Source organism: Monodelphis domestica, chromosome 2, assembly GCF_027887165.1.
Source record: "Monodelphis domestica isolate mMonDom1 chromosome 2, mMonDom1.pri, whole genome shotgun sequence".
NCBI lineage: Eukaryota > Metazoa > Chordata > Mammalia > Didelphimorphia > Didelphidae > Monodelphis > Monodelphis domestica.
Window position 1 is genome coordinate 463,348,373 of NC_077228.1, and position 18,104 is coordinate 463,366,476.

The following is an 18,104-nucleotide window of genomic DNA, read 5'->3' on the forward strand; positions in this document are numbered from 1 at the left end:
CATCTATATGCAATAATACCTTGACAAATCTTTATTCCTAGGTCACTAAAAGAAAATACCATTTCTAAAGAGTCTGTTTAATTTTGAATCATGTGTTTTTCTAGTTAGTTTTCTATGACATTCTATGTAAATTTTTTAGTTTTTTTTTTAATTTTGTTTTTGATGGCCTGAGTTCTCTAATTGTGGCCATAATTGACATTCAAATTTATTATTTAGTCACAATATCTACTCTTTTTAATGTATTAGAAACATTTCTATCCCACTCAAATAGCCAAGTTCACAATATTGTCTATTTTCATCTCTTCATCTTTCTTTGACTAATTTTTTCTATCTCTATTAGACAGTATCAAAAACCTAGCCCCCTGCCCATGTAAATAGAAGACATACTACAAATCTGATATATTATTCAGAATTTAAAGTTTTAGTTTATTAGAGCACACATGAAATTAAACTATATGGATATAGTCCAAAGGGCAAATTCTGTGCCTATTCCTCAAGCTTTGCCAGTGTATTTATCAATAATCACAATTATATATATATATATATATATATATATATAATTTTTTCTTTTTACTGACTCGATATCAATCAACTTCTCTGCCCAGTGAATAAAGATGAAATTTCATGAGCTCCTGCTACTAATTTGGCTTAACACCACAGAATCCTAATGATACAGTGATGATGTAGTCCAAGAAACTGGGGGAAAAATAATTACTAAAGAAACACTTTTTACCAAGATGTATTTCATGATGTGATTCCACTCTTTCATTCAGAATCTAATTTGATCTTTTTATTGATATTGTTTGTTTCCAAGCCTGACGGTGCTCAAAGATTTATAAAAATCTTCCCTTAGCATGAGATTTTAAGATTATACCATAGATCTTATATTTGAAGGGTATTTTTTAAATAGGCCTTAATTTTTTTAATAAAGTTGTCATTCTCAAAGCTTTACTACTTTATAGTGAAAAGGGGAAAAAAGCCAGTCCATTTGATGAGGTTACTTTTATACAGAACTCTTGGGGATTCAAAAATTAACAGCACACCATAGAGCATACTTTTCTGGATGGCACATTCACTCCATAAGTGGTAGAGTACTGCACTTTGGCTTTCAATCATTATCCTACATAAAGGAGTCTGTTGCCCGGCTAGTCTTGCAACTAGTTCCTGTACTGGTTGCCAAATGATAGCCTTTTATACCACAGCAGCCAGATATCACAGGGTCTGCACACCCAAATAAATGCCTCTTGGCTACCCATTCATCTAACAGCTGGAAAGATGACACTTGACATTTGGAAACTTTCCTGTGAAGACTGCTGCAAGGCTTTCCCATTAGCTTCCTGGGGAGACTGTAAGGTCGAATAAGCTGCCTCAAAACCTGCAAAGGGTAACGAAAAGGCTCTGATATCAAGTTTGTTCAATTTAAATGTCTAATTCTCAAGTCAGGGTTCTTCAGAGATTGTTGAACTCACTAGTATAATTTGTAACAAAAAGTAACTTCTTTGAAGAGAATGAAGTTCTATTTTTTTAAATGGTGAGCAACTATTTGAGAAAGAAGTTATCTTTAAAAAAAAGGAAAATTTGGTGGGAATAGATGTGTCTGAACTAAATATACAAGTAGGAAGAAGATCACAGATCAAGATAAATTCAAAAATTTCTGTACTCCCAAATTCAAATCTAGTTTTTACCCTGCCGTTTGTTTAGGGACAGAAATATTATCCCTTAGGATATGGACAATGGTATTCTAAATGTTTATCTCTTCATGAAAAACACGTACAGGAATATCTTAATAAAGCCTTTTAAAATAAAATGAATAGCAAAGCATCTGGTAAGGACAAAAAAAATGTCAACTCGAAAGTTTACTTCATTTTTCATTAGATTATTTTGCTTTATTCTTTTTCAGGCATAGATATTTTTCTCATGCATAAGGACATAATTCATTTCACTTCAGTTTGCTATAGATATTTTGAAAGTCCAAAAATCAGAAAAAAATTTCATTAGCAAACTCCTCCCTGAAGATAATTTTGAAGCCAAGTTTCTTACATAATATAAAACTATGAATATGGCAGGAGTTTTGAGATTTCATTTATTGATAAGAATACACATATTTTCAATTAGTTTTCTAGGCAATGATTCTTTTGCACTGTTCAACTTCAAATTCTCCCTCTTCAAAGGGTTCTCACAACTGTCTTGCAGCTTTGTTATCTCTGGAAGTGTTGAGATCAGAGATTGACAAAAATGAATCAGTTTCACTAACTGTTCAGTCATATCCATATGTGGATGAAATTAATAAAGTGTTCAAAAAATGAAATATAAAACATTTCAGAAATAAGAAAAGTGACACTAAAGAAAAAGAATAAATGAAGGAATTGCGGCTTGGTTTTGACTTAATCATTATAGGTGACTGAAGTTACTTTGGAAAAAGCCATTTGAGATATTCTGAATTGTAGCAATAACATTAACAGCACAAGCAAAGATAGATTCCTACAGATATTCCATGTTTGTTTGTTTTTTTCATAGAATACCAATAGAATGGCAGGGCAGACTTTCTTAAACCTCCAGGACAAGTGAATCTGTTCGAGAGATGTGGAGTATAACAAAATGAAGAATTATTTTAATAATTTTGATTTTTTCCTTCAATGTTGAATCTTGGATAACGACTGCTATCACAGACTCCCTGGTAAACTCTATGGCACAGGTATGTGCCCACTTGGTACTGAAATCACAAGCTCATTTCACATAGTCTATTGAACAGCTATCAAATGGTAATGACTTTCTGTCACTCCAGACCTGGGGCAGATCTGAGCTAGTGACCTTGAGGTGAAAGGTTCCATATTTCATTACCAATCCCCTGAGACATCTACCCCCTTTTAGAAACAGTGACTCCTTCATGCTTCAATCAGGCAACACTAAGAACAACAAAGCACCCAATAACCTTCAAATGGTAAAGAAAAAGGTCCTTAATACAGTGCCATTTGAGCTTTTTAGAGTAACATTATATATCTCATTTCTAAGAATTCTGAACTTTGGAAAGTATGTTTTTGATAGGAAGAAATACAAGTTAGAATATCCTTTTTACTTTTAAAGAATTCTATTCTTAGTACCACTGTCAAAAAAAACCATTTAATAAGTACAATTACAAAGCTTAATTAGATAATACACAAAAATAACTATTCTCTGAACTTCAAATTTAGAGAGATTTAGGATTGTCAGATTGAAAGCTATAAGGGAGTCCAGATACTATCAGGTCTAACACCTTCATTTACAGAAGAAAAGAAAACCAAGGGAGTTGAAGTGGTTTGCCTAGGGTTGTACAGGTCACTAAATAATTTTTAGAGGTGGGATTTAAATTCAGATATTCTGACTCCTTTGCCAACACAGACACATAGCACCACACTATTTGTCAAACTTGGCCCCAGATCCCTCTTCAAAGCAAAGTCTAGATGTCTTGTCCATATAAGTCCCTTTGTGAGTCTCTCTTATCTCTTGAAAATTAATTTACTCATATATATTATGTATTTCTCCCTCCAGATAGAGAGGAGCTGTTTCATTTTTCTTTTTCATATGCCCAATAGAAGCAAAGTTTTGGCTCATGGCAAGTACTCATTGAATTAAACAAATCCTAGAAAATGTAAATTATTTAAATTGTACCTTGGTTAATTGGTTGTTATAGGATTAGACCAAACTTGTTTTTATCAAGAATGACTGTATTCTATCATTAAATGAATTCTTCATCTAATAAGCCAACATCTCTTAGATGGGAACAACATAGAACCAAAGGGTTATCATCATAAAAGCTTCATGTACTTGACAAAGGGTTCTGTTACAGGGAGTCAGCTTGATAAATGAGGATGAGGTTATTTAGACAGAGAAAGCAAGTGTATCTTTGGTGAAATTTTCTGTGCTGTACAGTTGATGGAAAAAACTTGGAACCCTGGTAAACCACTACGTGGGCCACTCTAAAAAAATCTTAACTCCAAGTACTTTAAGAAAACATTGTTTCTTAAGTATTTTCTATTGACAATTGGACAATTACCATCCTTCTGGACTTTCAAATATTTTTTTAATTCCTAATATCTCCTTCATTTTTCCCTTTTTTCCCATCCCCATTCCTAACCTCTCCTTTCTCCAATAGAAAATGTCTCAATTAAGTATCATTTTTCTATTTTTCATTTCCTTTTCCAAATATAACTAGCCCAATCACATAGAGATTCTCCCTCTCCATCTATGTTTAATCACAATATATCTTTCTTCTTTTGTAATATAAGGCCTTCCACTCATTTCCTTTATTCTCTTGCCTCCTAATATTCCTTTCCCTAATGGACACCTACATACTCTTGGGACTTTTTCATCATTATTCTTTCTCTTATCTCAGGCTTTAATGGGTTAACCAATGTATTCAGATATGAATAAGGTACTCCATCCTTAGCATACCATGAGCAAAAATCGTGGCTTTGAAAAATTGTGGCCAAGGGAGATTTTGAATTGTTAAAGAAAAGTATTGTTGAGAGATTTGAGATTATTAAGGAAAAGATGAGGTTTCTGAGTAATGAGTGAATCCCTGGGATATATTCTGGAATTTTCTACCAAAGGCTGATTCTCTGATATTACAGTGTCAGCAGACCCCACATGTCCATTTTCAAATATTGTCCTTTGAATTATAATTTTTTTAAACAAACTAACCCTCCTGTGAACATTAAGGATTAGAGAAAGAAGAAGGCATCGCGCGCCCTTATTAAGAGTTATCTGGGTGGTTATTGTCATTCCCAGCAGAAGCACTGTTTTTACATAGATATTTATACACACACACACATACACACATACACAATACATATATGTTTGTATGTATATATGTGCCTATGAATATGTGCATATGTAGTTATAAAGATATATAGTCAAAACTAACTTTCTTTCACTTTGATACGTTCAGATCAGAGAGGCATTAGAATTAGTAATAAAATAATAAAGGAATTATGAATATTATTTATAATGTTTCTTTTCAATGCTCAAATTTCCTTGTGTCATAGGCTTGTTTCTTTACTATATGGATATTACCAAGTGGTTTTTAAAAATTGTTTTTCTTTCTTAATTAATGTTGGAGGGGAGCTGAAAAAAAGGAACACTCTTACATTGTTGGTGGAATTATCAACTCATCCAACCACTTTGGAGAACAATCTGGAATTATACTCAAAGAGTTATAAAACTATGTATATCTTTTGACCTAGTAATATACATTGTTGATGGAATTATCAGTTGATCTAAGCACTTTGGAAAGCAATCTGGAATTATACTCAAAGAGTTACAAAATTATGTATACCCTTTGACCCAGTAATGCCACCAATAGCATTGTTTCCTAATGTAATTAAGGAAAGAGGAAAAGAAACCATTTGTTCTAATTATAGCAGCTCTTTTTGTGGTGGTAAACAACTGGAAATGAAGGGATGTCTATGAATTGGGGAATGACTGAGCAAGTGATGATATTTGATGGTAATGGAATAAAATTGGGCTATAAGAAATGACAAATAAGATGTTTACAAAGAATATCTGGAAAGACTTCAATGAAGTGAAGCAAAATGCAGTAAGCAGTAACCAGAAAACATTATACACAATAACAACAATAATATAAGATGACCAGTTGTGAGTGACTTAATGAGTATCAACAAGGCAAGGATCCAGGACAACTCCAAATGACTAATTATGGAAAAGAACTGCCGGACTGCCACAGAGAGAGCAGACGGAGTCTGAATGCAGACTGAAACTTACCATTTTCCACTTTATTTCCTTCATGAATTTTTCTCTAGTGTAAAAGATATGTATCCTGTTTTATAAATGATGGACATGGAAATACGTATCATATAATAATATATGTACAGCCTTCATTGGGGTAAAAGAATGAGACAGATTTGGGGGCATAGATAATGTGAGAATCTATTTCTTTTAGATAGGCATATTTATTATAATTTATTATATATTAATAAGAATTCATATGTATTATATGATTGTTATAATACATATATTATGTTCTACATGTAAAAATGAATGGTTGTTTAAAAAATTAAACATAAAGGAATCACAAATTTTTGAAGGAAATAAATGTCTCTAGGATATTAACCTGATTTCATTGGTATTTCTTATATTATTTATCTTGAGAAATATACAAGAATTTCTTAATTGTTAATACACAGTGCATGTCAACTATGTGAGAAACAATTATGTAATCTGGCTTCATAGCCAGGAAGGTCTGAGTTCAAGTTTGTCCTCTGCTGTTTCTCAGTTGGGTGACCCTCCATAAGTCACTGAACCATTCAATGCTCCAGTCAATTTATCAAGACTGTACATTGCAGAGAAGTTGCTGAGCTGTTTTGATAGGGAAAGTTTCTTACCTGGAACTCTTTAAATGGATGAGATATATGGTGTAAAATGTTTTAAGAAATTATGCTAGCTACTAGGAGCACAGAGTCAAAAATAAAACAATGCCCTTCCTTTTCAAATGCTTATAGTATAATTATTATATCAATGTTAACTCTTATTAATATTAGTATTGGCTTGATTTAAAAATCATGAAATACATATTTAAATCCTAATTTGTTTTGCTACTTAGTATCTGTATAATTTAGGAAGAGCTCCTCAATCTCTACAGGTCTCAAGTTCTTCATCTATAAAATGGTTATAATTCTTATACAACCCAAGTATATGTTAAGTGTTTCATATACTTTATAGTCCTTTTAGTGTTTATATCATTTTTTAAACTCAACATGACCAAAACATCATCTTTCCACCTAAAATAATTCTTCACTATGTCCTTATAATTTTATTTTCCTCTACTTTACTTCCCAAGTCTAATTTAGAATTTTTAAATAACTATTATAGATGTATGCTTTCCATTTGCATTACCTTAATCCAAACCCAAATTTCCTCATATCATTTCTTCAGTTGTAGATTAATATAGAGTTTAATCTCTGTTTTTTTCCCCAAATCTGACCTGTATAAAACTAGACATCTTTAAACATCACTTTTACCAAATTGATCTTTCAAAGATCTCTAAAGAAGGATACAACTATAGCAATACTTTGAAGGATCAAGTTGTTAATATGGTGATTTTTAAAGAATCCATAATACAAAGCACAAGATCACAAGTTGAAAATATCTAAATTATAAATCTGTCTATAACTTCTACTCTAATTTAGATCCCTCATATTCACATTTTTTACTTCAAAATGAATGTTTTTCTTCTAATATTATTCCTTCATTCAAAGAATAGATAAACTAAAAGGGTCATTTCAAATCCAACTTTTCTAAGAATTCTTTTCTTATAATTCCACCCACCATTGATCATTCCCCTTCCTGACTATTTTCAGTTTATATAATCAACATTATGCCTTTTTGCCTCTTAATTATATGTAATGTAATATAATATATACATATATATATAATTTTATTAAACATTATTTATTTATTTATTTTATTTATTAAGTATGTCTTTTATCTCACAATAAAATCTTTAAACACAGGGGCCATGGCACTTCTTTCTTTTCATCATCTTTCCCTTGTTCCTTACCCTATTAGTAGTGCTATGCATATGGCAACCACACAGTCACTAAAAATTTCTTGAATAAAATATTCCATCAGATATAAGTTACAGGGCATGTTTTTATAATGTAATTTGTTGTTATTTAATAATAAAATTATTTTTTTATCATTATTAAGCACATGCATTCACCTAGAATGAATCATCAGCAGTTGTTATTTAAACCTTCCCTAAAAGTGCATCAGTAAATATGATGCCTAGTAGGAGATATAGACTCCACTAATATTCTTCTAAATAATTAAAGTGGAGTTCACTTTGAGTCCTCTAAGACAGAAAAGATAATAGAATCAGATTAACATAAAAGAATGACGAAAATGGAGAAAACATTGACAAGAGAGACTTGCCAATACAACTAAAAGAAAGCCTACCTACCAAGCTCAAGATAATCCAATGTCTTAATTTAGACAAGTTTATTGATGTGGGTAATTTTAACTATACAATTGTATTGGTGGCATGTATAAATCCATTAATTAGCCCTCAAAATAGAACAAAACTACTCCTACTAATTAATCGGTCAAATCATAACCATGAACTTAAATACTCAAAAAAAAATCAGAAATCTCACTGATGAGCATATTTCTTTCCACAATATCTGCTCATCTTGTGTTACTCTTGTCAAAGTTCTTCTATCAATTCTATAAGATGTCAAGAGAGGTTAAAAAAGTTTTCAACCTGTTGGGTGGGTCACTTCTGGAGAACTTAACACACAAGAGCTACTACTACATGCTTATAATGCTAATTATTTTACTTAATCTCTGCAACAAAGTATGAAACAGGAAAAAAAAAAACAGAACTAAGGAGAGGGATAACAGTACAATCCTTGGCCTCCACACAGAGTCACATGCTCAAAATACACACAGAGCTGAATGCTGTGGCTAACCAATCCCTGGGAGTGCTACTGTGGTAGATGACAGCTCTGAGGAACCATAAAAATTGGGGAACTTATATACCTCTTGGGGAACTGAGGACCAGAGTATACTTGATTGACTTTACAATGGCTACAAAGAAATGAGGAGTTCTAGGCAGGATTATTAGGGAGAGGCTGATGCTTTACAATGGATACAAAAGGGAAAGATCCAGCCCAAGGGCTAGGCTACCTCAGAAAGGACTTTGACACAATGGGAGAACCTACTAGGACACAAATGGTACTTAACATCTGATTGAGTCTGCTAGCTCCATCTAAAATATTTCAAGGTCTATTGAGTCTGGGATCTCCCTCCAGCATAAATTCTCATGTGACAAGGTCAACTTTGAGGTCTTCAGACCTCAAGCTGCTACAAATTTGGGGTTCTCAAGATCTCAATATTGGGCTTTCTAGATTCCAAGTTGACAGAGGTATTGATATGCAAGGATTGATATACATTGATATGCACATACTAAAAACTTTATGTGGTAATGCAAGCTGACATTATTTATATAGTACAAGTGAACTAACCAAATCATTGGTTCCTCACTTAGGATCCAGTTAACTGAGGCTCATAGACATAACTCATTAAAAAAAAAAAAAAAGAACAAACCCTGGGATGAGATGGTGAAGAGCAAAAGAAGAAAAAAATATGTTATCATAAAACACTTTTTTTTTGGTGAAAGTAATTTGGAGTTATAAAGAGACTTACTTCCATAATTTATATGACCAATATTATTTTTTATTCAATTGTTTATTACTAAACTAAATATTATGGACTAAGTAAAACATAATTGAACTTAGTTTTTCATCCTTTTATGTGTTCATTCTTTCATTATCTTTGCTAACAAATACTGTTTGCCCTCCTTAATGTTTTTCATATAACACTATCAGGAATACAAAAATAATTTATTTGACTTAGAAGAGATTCAAGTGCTACAGTGGGAACTGTACTTCAAACAATCTACTTCACTTAGCTGGTTCGGTAACTCCATATTTTTTCTTGTTGCTTTTCCTTGGTGTTGTCAGGTATTCAAGGAGGGTGGAGATGAATGTCTATGAGCTCAGTAGAAATTCTCACTGTACCTCAAATATTCCCCTATGTCAAATCCTATGGAGTTTGTCTTGACTGTAGAAGTACAGGGGCTAGACTGTGAGTAACAAACTATCCCCTCATATCCTAAGATATTTAAGGGAAATAAAGATGAGAGAATCTCTGACAGGTCGAGAGTGGAGGCCAGAAATGGAATTAATATCATGAGAGGTGGTGATGGATTAAATACTTTTTTTAAAAAGTTAAATGAATGAATAAGAATATACTTATCTTCTACATATCAGATCGTAGAAGTTTAATTAGCTGATCTAATTTTTTATTCAATGCAATTAAATCTCTTCAGAATATTTGTGAGATGGTCAGTCAGCCACTATTTCAAAATCAACCCATCTTACTGTTAGGTTAAAACTGAGTTGACATTTGTGTCTATCTTTCCCCTATTTGTCATAGCTTTGCTATCTAGAGTAACATAAGAGATTATTTATATTCAAATAATTGAAGAGAATTTGTTTTGTCTCCACTTTTATAGGCTAAAGATCTCCAGTTTCTTGAATCAAGTCCTTATATGTCTTGCACAATGGCACATGGTTAGCAAATGCCAAAAGAGAATCTGACTTGAAAAATAGAGTCATTACTTCTAAGAGTAAATATTACTCTTTTTTGTAGATTGTGTAAGAATACTGATATACAGAAATTTGATACTAGTGAGTTTTATTAAGGTTGTGGTTAACTAAAAAAATGCTGAAATTTAAAAAACTGATGCTTACATAAACTTTTCCTCTTTGTTAATTACACAACTGATTTTTAAAGTTAAAGGAAGAATTTTACATTTATTCTTGTTTCATTTCATACTATTGTTTTGGTTTCAGCTTTCTTACATTTTGAGATTATTTTGAGTATTGATTCATTGAATTGCCTTTGTTATCCCTTTCAGCTTTGTTTTGCATGAAATTGATTAATATGCCTTTTCTAATTATTTATTAATATGACTTATCTATATAACTTATTGATGTAGTTTTATATATAGATTAATGAATAGATAAATAATAGGATGGTAAATATGATAGATCATTGATGGCAAAACTTCTACAGATGGAGCCCAAACTGTATGAGCCTCCCTCCTTACCCCAGACAGGGGAGGATGGAAGTGTTCCCATTGGGCTGCTGGGCAAGAGAGGCAGGTGATGTGAGAAATTTCCTCATATGCTGGTGGAGTGGGGAAGCCGAGTAGCTCTTTCTGGCATGCATGTCACAGGTTTGCCAACATGGTGATAGATGTTGAAAGCAAATAAGATTAAGGAAAGAGACCTGTGGTTATTAGTTCTTTGTTAGCAATAAATTCTTTAGTAATACATCAACAAATATGCCCAAATATATTATTATCCAGGGCTCATTACTCCATCCCATACATAGCAAAATTTTCAATGTGTAATATATGTCACAGAAATGCTTTGTTATATATTTAATAGCAACAATAAATATATATGTTAGCAAATATCAATTGAATCTAAAAAAGGTAAGCATACCTGTATGTATTTGTGCATATACCAAGAAGCCTGCTTTCCATCATTCACTGACTCCACTGTAGTATTAGCCAAACCAGCAATGTCACCACCTGCAAACACCCATGGTTCACTGGTTTGCATAGTTTCTGGATCTATTTCTGGAAGACCCCAACGGTTAAACTTGATAGGATTCATGGCTTCTTTCACTGCAAAGAAGTCAGAAAATCAACAGTAAATGGTCAACATGATATATATTGATAATATGAAAACTAATAGGCATGGCTTTTTATATGCTTTCAAGTATTTGAAAGACTATATCTATCTGGAAGAGTTCATTCTGCTTATCTCTAGAGGATAGAATTTGGAGCAATAGTTAGAAATTCTGAGGGGGCAAATTTTGACCTAATATAATGAAAAACTCCACAACCATCAGTTAGAATCCCCAAATGGAATGGCAGTAATAGGAGGTAATGGGTTTTCTCTCATTAGAAATCTTCAAGGAAAAGCTGGATGTCTGATTATCATAAGATCTGAAATAGGTAAACAGGAATCTTGGTACATTTTGTTGAGACAAAGTGGTCTACAGTAATGGAATGCATTATATTTCCCTCAAAATCCACCCACCCTTCAAACATCATTATTTCTGTTGAAGGGACTACCATCTTAGCTGTTACCTAGTTCACAACACTGGAGTTATCTTTGAGTTTTTCTTCTGTTTTCTCCTCCCATCCCAAGAAAGAATTTGTCTGAATTTGATGTCACTCCAACAGCAATACTTGCATCCTTGTATCTCTTCCATTATCTACACTTATTCTGTCCTAGTTCAGAATCTCATCATCCTTCCCTGTACTATTGACCCCCTAAATTTACCCCTTACAAACCTTATAGTTAATATATCTGCCTCCATTAGCTTCTATCTATAATCCATTCCACACACAGCTGCCAAATTAATATTCTGAAACCATGGAACTTGATTGTATCAGGCTATTTAAAATATTTTCTTGAATTCCTAATGGTTTTAGAATAAAATGTGCTAGGAAGATATTTTAGAGACTACCACAATTTACCTCCCATTTATTTTCTAGTCTTATTCTTATTGTTCTTCCTTCCCATATTTTCTGTTCATGCTAATTCAGTTCATTATCTATAAAAAAGATATTCCTCTTCCATGTCTTCCATGACTTTGCACATCTAGAATTCTGGAATTCTAAATCAAGAATACATTCCTTCTCATTATATGACATACAATTCCTAATTTACTTGAGAGTGCAATTCAGGTGCAGCTCCTACAGGAGGTCTTTTCCTAAACCCTATTTCTCTTGAATTTGCATTGTATTATGTAAATACACATTCTCTCTCTCTCTCTCTCTCTCTCTCTCTCTCTCTCTCTCTCTCTCTCTCTCTCACACACACACACACACACACACACACACACCTATAAACCAAGTATCTATTATTCATTCATACATTAATTTATGTATGTATATATTCATGTATGTACATGTGGCATTCTCCAACTCCAGGAGAATGTGAACTCCTCAAAAGTAGAGGGTGTTTCATTTTTCCTTTTATATCTCCAGTGCCTGACACATAAAAGGAGCTTAATAAATATTTGTTAATTATTTACCAAATCAAATATCAGCCTAGGTTTCCTCCAACTCTGACCACCTGTGGTTCATGTTTTTTTCCTTCTCATATTTTCTTAGAGTGCTTTTTCACCTTGCATTATATTGATTTGTGTCTATTTTGTATACATATATATATAAAAGTATATATTATATACATTATATATATATATAAATAAACCATTTTCCCCTTCAATAAAATATAAATAAAATACAAAATCATTACAGGAGAAAATAATTTAAAAATCTCATGCCCAGAACAATTTGTTTTGAAAATTAGGTGATAGTAAATATTTATTAAACAACAGGAAATCTAAAGAGGGTCAAGTTGTCATATGAGATTTGGTTAAGAAATGAAGGATGTTTAACCTAAAGAAGAAAAGACTTAGGGAAACATGACAACTATCTTTAAGTGTATGAAGGACTCTCATGTTGAAGGAGAGATTAGATTTTATCTGCATAGACATAGAGAGCAAAACTACAATCAATAGGTGGAAGTGACAGAAAGGTAATTTCATTTCCGATGTAAAGGAAAATCCTAATAATTCCAGTTGTCCAAAAGTGGAAGTTGCTATCTTGGGTGGTAGCACATTCTCCATTCAATGGATTTTTTAAATAATTGCCTTAACAACTAATTGTAAGGAATGTAGTAGAAGTGATATTTCCTCAGGCAAAAACACCAGATACATGATATCTGAGGTCCATTATAATTCTTATTTTTGAAATATTAAACAACATTAGATATCCACAGTGTCCTAGGGGAGTGCAGAACTATCCTAGATGCTAGAGAATAGTCACTATGTCATCTTTACCAACCAGGAGCTTAGAATTTAGTAGCTAAAACAACTAACTTTAATGAAAACCACAAAAATGAGAAGAAAATGAATATACTTTAGAATGGATAAATATTCTAATTGATAGGGAATCAAAGAGTATTAGCAAGGAAAAACATTTACAAATGGTCTAGTCTCATTTTGTAGATGAGAAAACCTAACTATGGATAAAGCAAATGGTTTTCTCTAAGTCACATAATTAATGGCCAAGCTATTACTAGATTCCAGATCTGCCTAAACACAGTACAGGGCTTTACCCAATGGGTTATAACTGCTCTTATGTGTTGTTCATCCCTTGTTTCAAAAAGGAACAATGACATGGGCTGATGTATTGGCTTGTCTTTAAATTGGATTTAAATGACTGAGTTGTCATCAGTCTCACTCTCTCTTCTAAAATCTTTCAAGTTCAGCAGCAACCCAATCCTAAAGTTATGACAACTGGTGATAGCTTAGGATGGAGTGGATGATCCTAATGCCTTTAATATCTAACCAGGCTCTAAACTCTCTATAGCACCTATTCAACCACCTTCATGAATCTTTGCATAAATTGTTCTCATTCGCCCATTCTTAAAGTGATTTTATTTTCATTTTTAGGATTAGTCACCAAGATGCAGTGGATTTTCCTGCACTTGAACAAAACATGAAAAAGAAGCTTGAAACATAATCCAATTATTTTCATTTGGAAGAAGATGGTACAGATATTCTTAATTATAGTATTTGGACAGAATAAAGATATGTAGTTTAAAAAGGGAAATAGTTAATTTCTGCAACTTTCTCTTTATACATCCTCCTTTACTGTTTTCTGAGGCAAGGAAAATGTCTAATTCTAAATAATATTGCTTTTTATTTAAATTTCTAAATGTATTTTTTATTTGATACATTAAAATACTTACTTAAGTCCCTCCTTCCCTCCTCTCTCCCTTTAGAGAAAGTATCCTTTGACATAAAACTAATAATGCTTCTAATGATGATGCTAATAATAAAGTTAATATTTTAAATGTGCTTTGAGGCTTTCAAAAAGCACTCTACTTATCCTATCTCATTTCAATAATTCAGTCAACAAACATTTATTAAGCACTTACTATGGAATCTGTCCTTGTTTTAGGCACTGGGAAGTCAAATACAAGTAAAAAGAAACACCATTGGGAGAGCTATGTGGTTCAGTGGATAGAGCACCAGGCTTGGAGACAGAAGGTCCTTGCTTCGAATCTGTCCTCAGAAGACACTTCCCAGCTGTGAACTCTGGGCAAGCCATTTAACCCCAATTGCCTACCCTTACAACACTTCTACTTTGATCAATTCTAAGACATAAGGTAAAGGTTTTTGAAAAAGGAAAGAAAACAAGAAAGAAAGCAAGAAAGAAGGAAGGAAGGAAGGAAGGAAGGAAGGAAGGAAGGAAGGAAGGAAGGAAGGAAGGAAGGAAGGAAGGAAGGAAGGAAGGAAGGAAGGAAGGAAGGAAGGAAGGAAGGAAGGAAGGAAGGAAAGAAGGAAGGAAGGAAGGAAGGAAGGAAGGAAGGAAGGAAGGAAGGAAGGAAGGAAGGAAGGAAGGAAGGAAGGAAGGGAGGGAGGGAGGGAGGGAGGCAGAGAGAGAGGGAGGGAGGCAGAGAGAGAGGGAGGGAGGGAGGGAGGAAGAAAGGAAGGAAAGAAGGAAGGAAGGAAGGGAGGGAGGGAGGAAGAAAGGAAGTAAGGGAGGGAAGAAGGAAGGGAGGGAGGGAGGGAGGGAGGGAGGAAGGAAGGAAGGAAGGAAGGAAGGAAGGAAGGAAGGAAGGAAGGAAGGAAGGAAGGAAGGAAGGAAGGAAGGAAGGAAGGAAGGAAGGAAGGAAGGAAAGAAGGAAGGAAACCACAGTTTCCTTATATTTATTCCATATATATATATATATATATATAAAACTTCCATATGTATATATGGAAGTTACCTTCCAGCTCCAGCTCCAGGTCATTTAAAGTGTGAAAAACATTTTGCATACATTTTCTTATTTCAATTCTGTAAGAATTCTCTGAAGTTGGTACTTATAGTTATTATCTCCATTTCACAGATGAAGAAGTTCAGGGAGGTAAGAGGCAAAGGCAGTCTTTGATCTTAGATGTAAGGAAAACTAAGCAGTCAATTGCAATATAAAAAATTATGATAGGGCTCTTCTCATCATTGGTTCTAATTATGTCTTTTCATTTATTCATCTCTTGTAGAGAACTTAATTATAATATTTACTCATTCTGGTTAAAAATTTCAACTGCACAGAAATAGGAGAGGTAGACCTGATTTAGTGACAACTTATTCAGAACCCCCCCCCAACATATGAAAGTTTAATAGTTAGGAAATGTTGCACTGAATTAAATTTAAGTGGTTTGGCAGACTTATTAAATGAACTCATATGATTAATTTTTTGGATTTACCTTGTTTCAGATGTATTTCCTAAGACATATAATAATAGTCAATAAATCGTATGTTGTGTGATGGCCAAAAATTTAGCATAATCTTAAACAACATTGGGAAAAAATGTTCTAGCCATAGAAATAATAGTTAAGGGAATATAGAGCTATAATTGAAAGGAATGACAAAGGCTATTTATTTAAACCATTCTCCCCAGGTTTATAAATTCCTTATAGAAAGAATCTGAACTCAAGAGAAATTATAAATCTTCCTGAAGGTCATAGGGGTAGTATTCTTTCAAATATATTTTCAGCCTTTTGGCTCTAAATTACATCATGTTTCCTGAAACCATACTTTTAAAAAAGCTATTATTTATTAACAACAATTGAATAGATTTTAATTTATCTTCCTACTTTGATCCTTAAAAGAGATTAATTATTTGATCTGCATTCCATCATGGATTGTTTTCCACAATTTTCTAATAGTGAGTTTTGATATGGAAATAACCTCAAAGAGACCAATCAGTCTCAAGAGGTCCATGGCTACTGATCTCAATCCACTGGATTTTTGTTATTTGAATTCATAATTAAAGACAAAATTAAAAATTCTTATTTACTTATAAACAATAACAAAAAACTTTAGCTTATTAAAAATTAAGTTGCTACATATATATATATATATATATATATATATATATATATACCTTAAACATAAAATCTAGCTTTCAAAATTTAATGTGGATTTTTTAAAAAGTGATCATCATTCTAATGAAACAATTGTAAAGTATTGGTCTTTAATGCTGGGTACAAAGAATTATGATACTCTCCCAGTCTTCATGGAGATGTAAGACAAAATATAGTAATACTTATAATACATAATATTGGAATAAAAGTCAAGAGAGTGGTGTAAAACAAAAGGGTTATTTGTGGTCCAGGAGAGAAGTCTTGGGGAAATGCATAGTGGGAGAAAAGCCCTGGAAACCTGGCTTTAGAAGATAAGCAGGAATTTACCAGATAAAGGAGAAAGGGAGAACAGTCTAAGAATAAAGAACATTGGGAAAGGAACAAAGTCAATGAATTTTAGGACACAGTTGTTTAGATTAGTCTGCTTTTACACTTGAATGTAGAATATAAGTAGAGAAGTAACTAGAAAAGAGACTAGAGAAATAGGGTGGGATGAGGTACTAGAAAAATTGGAATAAGTACTTAGTCTAATGTTATTGAATTAGAGGTTCTTGAATAGCAAACAAGGAATTATTCAGTAAATAATAGCAAATATAATTTTTTTTTATCAGAGAAGAGTCATAATGAAATTTCTGCATAAAGATGGGTAGCTGAAAGGAGACAAGAGTGGAGGTAAAAAGACATATTAGGATTTAATAAAATATAATATCCCAGATTGAATGAAGCTAGTTAAACTGGAGATGGTACTAAGATATTGGTGGTGGGTATAGTAAAGGAGATGGATGTGAAATCTTTCAGAGATGTATCACCCTTAGGATTTTACAAGTGATTGGTTATAAGAGGTGAGGAAGAGAGAATAATAATCACAAGATTTTTCATATAAGACACAAGGTGAAAAGGTAGATACCACCACTAGTAAAAACAGTGAAATCTGAAGGAACATAAGGTTAAAGGGAAAGATACTAAAGCTAGTTTTGGACATCTTGATTTTAAAATGGTAATAGAAATCCAGGTGTAAATGTCTAGAAGGTGGAGAGAAATATGAAGCTGTGGCTCAAAAGAGAGATGTCAAAGCCAGGATTTAGGAGCCAACTATCTAGAGCAGAAGTTGAAGACATCAGAGAAAGTATAAATGTCAAGAGAGTCTAAGGACAAAAGAAGAGGGTCAGGGGAAAATCTTGGGCAGCACTTACATTGAGAGGTTGGGAGGAGGGCAAGGAGACATAAGAAGAGAAAACAAATTGCTATTAAAAAACCAGTCTGAGAAATAGGAAAGTATAGTGTCTTTAAAGCCAAAGGCAAAGTGAATATCCAGTTGGATATCTTAGTCAATATTGTCCAATTCAGCAGAGAGGTCAAGGAGGATGAGGACTTATAAACAGCTACTAAATTTGGTGATTCAGAGGCTATTCCTCCATTTGAGATTATTTTTAGTAGATTGGTGGGGCAGATGTCAAATAACAAGGCCAAGAGGTAGAGGAGAGAGTGGGTAGAGAAAATGAGAGCCCTGTCATCTTCTGAAAATGATCTTTTCATTTTCAGGC

The 18,104-nt window shown here is 33.0% G+C and overlaps 1 protein-coding gene across 1 annotated transcript in view; it reads right to left on the bottom strand.

The window, feature by feature from the left end:
• The window catches only part of DPYD (dihydropyrimidine dehydrogenase), a 1,041,936-nt gene that overhangs the window by 534,615 nt on the left and 489,217 nt on the right, over positions 1 to 18,104 (bottom strand). Inside the window, exon 12 of the mRNA XM_007485012.3 lies at positions 11,070 to 11,254. Within this exon, the coding sequence (XP_007485074.2) occupies positions 11,070 to 11,254 (185 nt within the window). The remainder of the gene's footprint in view (positions 1 to 11,069; positions 11,255 to 18,104) is intronic.